Source organism: Ascaphus truei, chromosome 5, assembly GCF_040206685.1.
Source record: "Ascaphus truei isolate aAscTru1 chromosome 5, aAscTru1.hap1, whole genome shotgun sequence".
Lineage (NCBI taxonomy): Eukaryota > Metazoa > Chordata > Amphibia > Anura > Ascaphidae > Ascaphus > Ascaphus truei.
This window is the reverse complement of record NC_134487.1, coordinates 265666455-265675954: the sequence shown is the minus strand read 5'-3', so window position 1 is coordinate 265675954 and position 9500 is coordinate 265666455. Positions and strand designations below refer to the sequence as shown.

At 36.1% G+C, this 9500-nt stretch overlaps 1 protein-coding gene across 1 annotated transcript; it reads right to left on the bottom strand.

Annotated features, from left to right (window-relative positions):
• Positions 1–266: 266 nt before the first annotated feature.
• Positions 267–4459, bottom strand: LOC142494748 (protocadherin gamma-B5-like). Its single transcript, XM_075599184.1, has 3 exons — positions 2039–4459; positions 1065–1139; positions 267–455 (listed from the first exon to the last, which is right to left on the bottom strand). Exons 1-3 carry the CDS (start codon positions 4457–4459, stop codon positions 267–269), a joined length of 2685 nt encoding a protein of 894 aa, XP_075455299.1.
• Between the last annotated feature and the right edge of the window lie 5041 nt (positions 4460–9500).

The window sequence follows — 9500 nt, the reverse complement described above, 5'->3', positions numbered from 1 at the left end:
TTTAAAATGTATTGTACCTACTAGGTGATGGTAGCCACACCCTGAGCTGAAGACATTCCAGCTTGGGGGTTATATGATCTGTGATAACTGATCTTTGGGAGAAATTACATCAGAGCTTTGAGTTCCCCCACAGCCCTACTCCAAATCTAGGTTAACTAATGTATTGTAATAGAGAAACCTGCTGGTTACCTCCAATGGAATGTTCATATATCAATGTATTCTTCCTTATACGTTCAGCCGAGTACGACTCTCGGCCACTCTATGGATCAATGTTCTCCATGTCTTCGATCTCTCACAGCTTCTTTCACTTCTGCTATATTAAATCCAGTATCTTTTTTGATGGTGTATAGCCAGCGAGTTCTTGGGCGGCTTCTTTCTCTTTTGCCACCGATCATTCCAAGCATGACGTCCTTCTCAAGCGACTTGCTTCTCATGATGTGACCACAGTAGAAGAGCTTTTGATTTGTTATACATCAATGTACAGTCTGTTTATTTGTATAATTAGATATCGGCGTTATGTTTGACATAAGACAATTCATGTAACCTAGTATTTTTAACTTTTTTTATATTCTATTTGTCCAGTGTTAATTTGTATTATATTTTTATATTCCCTTCCCCCCCTTCTTGAGTTTTGAACCCCATTTTATTATGAAACCTACAATAAAATACAAGATAGAAATACAAAAATAAATGTGCAGGCCACATGACGCATTATATACTTTGATTATTGCTAAGCTCTGTCAATATTCTGGCACACTTCGCAAACTTGTAAAACTTTTAAACAATTGCGAATCTTGCAAACATTCATAAAAAATACAAAATAAGAGACATTTGTGAAAAGTTTAGTAAAGCAGATCTCTATTGAGAAATGTTGAGATTTCATGTTAAACAAAATTATTATAACTTATTATAATGTATTGTTATAATAGTGGTCACTTAATACTTAGTGCCTTCTTTTTAGTTTTTCCCCCTACTTTTCTGTAATCCTTCCTGTATTAAATCATTGGAAAGTATCATAAACTCTCTTAAAAATGTATTTACATGCGTGTGCTAAAAAATGTTACCTGAAACCTTAAGTGCATTTTAGAAAAAGCAAAAAATACATGAAACCACATTTTGTAAACCAGTGGTAAATCACACTGCAACAATAGAAAAACAGATAAGGCGAGAAATACCAACAGTGCCTTTCAGTACTGTGCACTAGAAGTTAAGTTTGATAATAGAGTCAACGACATCCGACCAATCCTATGTTGCAGTGGTAGAAAATCCCTACTAGTGTATGAAGGGTCATGAGTTTGGTTCCTGCATGATATGCTAAAATTATTAGTGTAGGGGGGAGGTGTGTGTGTGTCCGTTAGCAATAAAGCATTGAATGTTCTAAAAAAAAAATTGGAGATGTGCGCCGTGCACGTGGGCACAGCCTGATAGAGAGAGGAGAAAGCTGCAGAGAGGAGAGAGCTGCAGATGCCGGAAGGTCCTCGCACGGCGACCATTTCCGGTCATAACGCAGTCTCATTATGTGGACCCCGAGCACCGCGTAACGGGGTTCAGCAGTACTCGTACTTATGGCGCACATTGAAAAATAAAGGATCAGTACATAAGCACACCCAAACGCAATATAATTTGTAATTTCCTTGCATCTCGTTTACCCCACAAATTCATTTGCGAAACGTAGTACACAGGCTCCTTTATGTTGCACACCATATATTAATATACGGTATGTATATAGTAGAGGTCCTTTATCAATGTTTCACAACTGCAAAACTGGTGCAACACTGTTTCATACATATCTCTCAATAATTACAGTGGCTATTTATTTGAGTATCCTGACTGATACACTAGTGCAAAACAGTGTTACTATTGCTTCATGTCTGTTTATCTAGACTGATAAATATACCGAACATTGACCATTTGAGAAGCTGGTGTGAAATACCGTATAAGTAGAGCCACAAATGTTGATAATGATACTTGTGTCAGGTCAGCAATATACAATATAGACATTTTCCTTGTTAAGAAAAAAATACAAAATATATCTTACCTGTGAAAGACTATCAGGCAAAGTTGCTTTGAGGGAATCATTTCCAATAGCTGAATCATCAGTATCAATAAGGCTGTCTACTGGAACCTGCTGACTTGGAGTGAGGTAGGCAAACTCATTTTCGCTGGAGTCAAGGGCTACACAAACATCATATGAGTATGGCAGTGGCAAAGTTCCATCACTGAATTGATAAGGATATCTGAGGGCAACTTGTGGGTAAAAATCTTTACTTATAGTTCCAAAAGCTATTGGAGTGTTTGATTTTCTGCATTTTGAAATTACTGTAACCATCACTGTCAAAACGAATAACATTGAAATTAATGCTATAGATATTACTAGGTAAATGGTTACATTTGATTGCATTTCCAACTTGTTAGGTTGGTCAGTTAGATCTGGAAGAACTTGCTGAAAGTTTTCAGCCATAATCAGGTTTATAGTAACAGTAGCTGAGAGAGAAGGATCTCCATTGTCCTTCACCATAATCACAGCTCTTTGCCTCAAAGTATCTTTATATTGAAAGGTACGTTCCATCCTGATTTCACCTGTGTGTTGACCAATGATGAAGTGAGATGATTCAGTAGCTTGTAGTATGTGATAGGAGAGCCATGCATTGTGTCCAGAGTCAGCATCCACTGCAATCACTTTGGTAACTAGATAATCTTTCTCAGAAGAATGAGGAATAAATTCAAATAACACTGTGCCCTCAGTGTCTGGTGATGGGTAGAGAATTTTAGGAGCATTATCATTTTTATCTATAATACATATCTTTAGTGTGACATTACTGTTCAAAGGAGAAGATCCACCGTCTTTAGCCATTACTTGGATCTGAAATTCTCTTAAATGCTCATAGTCAAAAGAATGTTGTGCATAAATAACTCCAGTTACTGAATTTATGGAAACATATGAAGATACTGGGATGTCCTTAATATTTATATTGAGAATTGAGTAAATAATTTGACTATTTTTGTTAAGATCAAGGTCTGAAGCAAGGACACTGTGTATCGAGATACCTGGTGGGTTATTTTCTGGAACATACGCGATGTAATTAGCCTTCTCAAAAATGGGCGGATTATCATTTACATCTGATATAATTAATCGTATGGTTTTATTTATGGACAGTGGAGGTAATCCTTTATCTGTGGCTTTAATTGTAATATTATAATCAGAACATTGTTCTCTGTCCATAGTAGTTGTAGTAACAATTTTATAGTAACTAGTAGATGGTGATATTAATTGAAATGGCAAAATTTCAGAGATTTGGCAAACAACCTCTGCATTTTCTCCAAAGTCCAGATCATGGATATTGATTAGAGCTATCACTGTGCCAGATGGGGAATCCTCTGGAATTGTAGTTGAGAAAGAAGTGATTATTATCCCAGGTGCATTATCATTGGCATCAACAATCTGTATTGATACCTTACAATAATCAACCAAGCCACCACCATCTTTAGCTTCCACTGTTATCTGGTAACTCTTTGTTGCCTCAAAGTCCAGCTTTCCTATTACTTTAATGTCCCCACTTTTAGAATCGATAGTGAAGATTTGATGTGCATTTTCAGGAATATGACTAAATGAGTATTTTATTTGGGCATTGAAACCTTCATCTTCATCAGTAGCATTTACTTGGAGAACTAGAAAACCATTTGGTGTATCTTCATTTAAACTTATGCGATATGTGTCATGACTAAATACAGGATAGTTATCATTTACATCATGAAGTACAATATTAATTAAAGCAGTACCAGTTTGAATAGGTTTTCCTCCATCAAAAGCAGTTAAAATTAAATTATAGAAGCTTTGTTTTTCACGGTCTAGGGGCTTCTCTAGTACAAGCTCGGGATATGTACTGCCATCTGTGCTAATTTTTTCTCCCAATGTGAAATACTCATTTGCACTGAGTTTATAGCTCTGTACAGAATTGGTACCAAGATCTGGATCTTGTGCATTTCCTAGAGAAAATCTTGCTCCTGGTGAAGCAGATTCACTAATTCCTACATCAAAAGTGTTCTTGGAAAAATATGGTGTATTGTCATTTATATCTTCAATTTCAACTTTAACTGTGTAAAAATTCAGCGGATTTTCAATCACTGCTTCAAAATTTATAAAACAATTCTGCTCTGTTCCACATATTATCTCCCTATTTACCCTGTCTGTAACATATAAGTCTCCAGTTTCTAAATTTACATTGAAATACTGTTTTGTGGCACGAGAAACAATGTGGAATTTTCTAAATGATAATTCCTTAATATCCAAGCCCAGATCTTTTGCAATACTCCCTACTATAGATCCCTGTTTCAATTCTTCATTTATTGAGTATTGAAGCTGACCAGAAATAAGCTCACAGATGATAGAAATAAAGAAAAATACTACTTGCCATGTCATTGCTCTTTGTATGTTTCCATATATGACCTTCTTACACATTGTTAGTAGATACATCTATATTTTCTGTCTTCCTTCATATATCCTGAGGCAGGAGGAAATGTATAATATCCAAGGAGAGAGCAGAGTAATCAGTTGCAGTAGAAAGAGTGTATATGTTGCATTGCTTCCTGCTTATCTGCAATGTATGTCTATTGTAAGCATCAGTACATCTCAATATCCAGCTCCTCTACCTTGTGGGTCAACAGCGGCACACTGAGTCTCAAATGAAGAACTGCAGTGAAACTGCTCACAACATTTAGATTATTTTTTACCCCTAAGTAATAGATGGAATATGTCCCTGGAAACAAAAGATCTATTCTGTTATTTTTCAATGCTACTTTTTATTTATCAGATTTTAATAATAATTTAATTTTGGTCACAAAATCATATAATTGCATATGTATACCTAAGTACAAGTACACATAGAACAATTACATATATCCTGAATCTTTATAATCTTAGCAGCTTTCCTTTGGGAAGCTTGATGAAGATTCCTAAATAATATACATAAAATATATGTGTGGGCATTGCGGATCAAGCATGTGTTTTAAGATGCAAAGAATTGTACCTGTATGTAATATTTCCAGAAAACATTATCAGATTCGCTGACTGTTAACTCTTTGAGTCGTCTGGCATTTGTCGATCACGTAGCTGCTCCATCACTGATGACGGAACAGAAGGGGGGAAGTTATCCCCCTTCTGTCGGACATCACTTGAGATTTCGTCCTGAGCTCCATGGGAGTGACTAAGAGAACGAGCATTTTTGTTTTTTGACATAGCTACTAGACACAGGGTGCCACCAGCCATGACGTAGTAGCTACATCGCAGGGCACACAAAGGGCTAAATGTAGTTTATCCAAATGAAATCTAAAGCTGATCAGTAGGTACATGCAGAAATACTTGCCAAAGTAAACCAATCCTTTATACAGTGTAGGCTGTTTTGGAGCTATGTTAGTAGCAAAAAATGTATAGTAACTAGACACTGTAGGTTGTTATAGCCTTCCCTTATCCCATTCCACTTGAAAATCAAATTTGAAAGCCAAAGTGTATACTTACGGTTACATAGGCTCATACATTCACTTCATATGCATGGCGTAAATTAAACATTTTAATGCAATATAGAGAATTTTGTTTTCATACAGTATGTATCCAAATTGATTGCAAATTATATGTTTAAACGTTTATTGTAATTACTAGGTGATGGTATGAGCCCCATCCTGTGCTGAAAACCTTCCATCTTAGCGGTTATATGATCACTTGTTTATCAATCATATAGTCCTGAGAACGCCTCTTGTGTTCAACATAAAGTAGACCCAAACTATTTGTTATATATTTATGCACAATTTAAATAATGGCGAGTATGGGAGAGAGCTTTCAGTATTACATGCCTTGCAGAACATTTTGGAATCCCCCTGATACTATAGCTATTTGTTTTCTGACTCTTGTGAGACCAGATACTTTACCTGGTATACTTGCACAACAGGGATATGTGACCCATTAGTTTGTGAGACACCAATGTATAGGGTCCATTGGTTGTTGCTTTACTACAATCTCATGCCTGCAGTATACTGTATATAACTCTAATGACATCTAGGTATATCACCTTTAATGACATACGATATTACAATTTCTATCTCACGTTTGTATTGAACAAATGCTTTGAGAGACCTCTGGACATTTGCTTATACTAGAGAATTAAGATAACACTTTTTGGTGCTATTAGTATCTTTATTAGTAATATTAAAGTTGAACTCAGACTCCTATAACTTGTTTCTTCCATTGCTTACATATACCGGCATACTGTCTACCCGCTATGGAGGCATCACTATGGAAAAAGGAGGACACATTGGAGAAACTCCCCATTGACCTTTTCTGCCCTTGTACCCCTGGGGGGTGTACTCTTATATATGATGCTGTTGTCCTACGACAGAAGCATAGCCATGGCAAAGGACATTACGCATTGTAGGAAATAAAATTAACCTCTGCAGCCTCCAATGACCAATCAAATCCTGTGCATAAAGAACACCAGTGAGTTTATAGAAACATACTGTATAAAGATACTAGACTGTCCTCAATATTTGTGTTGAGAATGGAGTATATGATTTGAGCATTCTCATTAAGATCTAGTTCTGAAGCACGGACTATGTTATTTATGCAATATTTCTATCAATTGACATCAATTAGAACGTAATTACTTCAAACTTACTTATTTACATGCTATTCATGATTATATTCAAATCTGTGGATCTGTGTTATTAGGGGGGATGCCTCTTTTGCATATCTTTAGCTCTGACAGCTGTTATAGTGAACACAATGTCCTTTTCGGCTGAAAACAGTACTTAACACAGAATTATTAAGCTTTGAAGGTTCACATTAACACTTAATGAGGAGTTAATTTAGGTTATTGCCTCGTTTAAATTAATAACGGACCTCTGTGGATCTTGGCCAATGTCTCATATAAAAGTCCCATTTACAGTATGTCTTTAAAGATTAAAATAATACACTAAAATGTAATCTAAAGCTTGAGAATACTACTGCCTATATTTTCCATCTAGGGCTTCACCAAAGGTTTAATGTTACTCTTTGTCCTTCTAAAATCCTTCTAAAATATAGAAGCTTATTCTATAAGTGCCCGAGGCTGATGGCATTGATTTGAATGGAAGTTTTGGGCTAAATCCTGTTCTTCCAGGATTATCTATCTGATATAATACAGAAGTATAATGATAGAGCAAGAAATACAAATTATAGAAAAGTGTACTGATTGGCAAGTTTGGGAATAAAAATAAAGGTGGTTTAAGAAAATATTTCAGAAACAAATTCTTATTTTAAGCTCTGATCCTTTTGTCTAAAATGTAATGCAATTCAATACTCCACCAGTAATGTATGAATGTGGAAACTGGGGAAAATTCATTTTAAAAATGCTGGCTCGATTTCGTGAACAAGGAGACATTCCAGAAAAAGTAATTCATAAAAAAAGATTATGAAAATGGCAAATTATGTAGCAAAGAATATTTTTTGCCAAGCTTTAAAAGTGAATGCGCATAATGACCTGATTTTTCTTTCTAAAATCCTCGCAATTCGGTTGAATACATTTCTCTCCCAATTGGTAGATGCATATCAGGTTAAGTTTGTCCTCTGGTGTCAAGCTTTGGGCAATACAAGGACAATAAATCTGATTCAGATATCAAAACAACATCAAATTCGTTCAATGCTACTGACTTTGGACATGGAGATATTTGATTGGGACATTGATTGGTGATTGGGACATTGATTGGGTATACATGTTGGAGGCACTGAGGGCCTTCGGATTCAAGAGTACATTTCTAAGACCTATTTCCTCTCTGTATAAATCCCATGGCGAATGTCATCCATCTAAATATTTATTTTTTATTTATAAAATGTTTTACCCTGAAATTATACATTGAGAGATACCTCTCGTTTTCAGTATACAACACCCATAACATATAGTGTCCCTAACTGTCCATGAAATGTCTGAAAATATAACGTTTAATGATGTATTGTTATTAGAAGTTACTGACATGCTGACCGATATACTGTAATGTCGATTAAGAACAGTACACGACAGGGCTGTCCCCTTTCACCCTTTCTGTTTGCACTGGCAAACAAACTGCTTGCGAACAATATTAGACTTAATAATGATATAAGAGGAATACAGGAACAGAAGTATACTGTACATACATTGACAACATCATGCAGATGTTATCTGGTCATTTGACCTCTCTACCAAATCTTTCCAAATGCTTTTGGAGTTAGAATAATGATAAATCAGAGGCCTTGAATATAAATAATCTGTATGAAATAGTTAAACTCCTCTCTATTAATTTTAGCTTTAAGTGGAAACCTCACTCTCTTAGGTATCTTGGATTTTTTTCTCCATAACTCACCAGATACCATATATTCATCAATGTTGACAATCGTGAGGGGGGACATGGAGGAAGATGCCATGTATCATATTTCCTGTATAGGTAGAGTTAACTCAGTGAAGATGAATTTATTCCATACTCCCCTGGCCCCACTAAAAAGTAAAGACATACAAGATCTCTAAGAACAGATCTCAAAATTCAACAACAACAAAATTAGAATGAAAGAAATAGGATGACACCACTCTGCTTTCTTTAGGTTTCTCCATCTAAGAAACTTCATTAGAACAAGGCCCTATACAAAATGCACGAGATTTGACGATATGCTGACCATAAAAGCTTAATCTCTACATTGTATGACATATTATCAGCACCAGAATTCCCTGCTAAGCCCAAATTTATGTCAAGATGGGAGGAGGATCTGGGAGAGAAGTTGGACTAGGAGGACTGAGAGAACATATTTGAGGGAGTAGCAAAGAGTTCTGTATGAGTTTTAATCAAAGAAAATGCATTAAAAATGCTTCATTAATGATATTTCACTCCATTAAAACTGGCTACCTTCTTTAAGAATTTCTCTCATCTGTGTATAAGGGGTTGTGACCAGCAGGGTAGCTTCCTGCATACAATATGTGATGACAATGCCCAAAGGTTTGAAGATTATGGGAAGCTACGCATAACACGATACAGCGTACTCTTGAACTTACCTTTCCCCTAGATCCTTGATCAGCACTATTGTTTAAGCCATGGAAACAAACTTGTTGTCCACATCTACTCTGCCACTAGATGTGTAATAGCAAAGGTTTGGAAGCAAGAGAAAGAGCCATCCCTAGAAAAAGTAAATGCTTGGATAAGGGGGGTGTTTTTTCATTCCTGAGGATTTTGGAGTCTTGTTGAAATGCCGTTGGAGCTACGAGTTCCCCCAGAGCCCAAATCTAGGTTGACTAATGCATAGTAATAGAAAAACCTGCTGGTTACCTCCAATGGACTATTCATATATCAATACACAGTCTGCTTATTATATATAACTAGAAATTGACGTTATGTTAGACAAGCCAATTCATGTAACCAGGTGTAGCCAGGTACCCCCTGGGCTACTAATCGGCCCTGCGTAACACATAAGCCCTGTTAAAAGCGCAGACAGTGTTAGGGTTAAATCCATG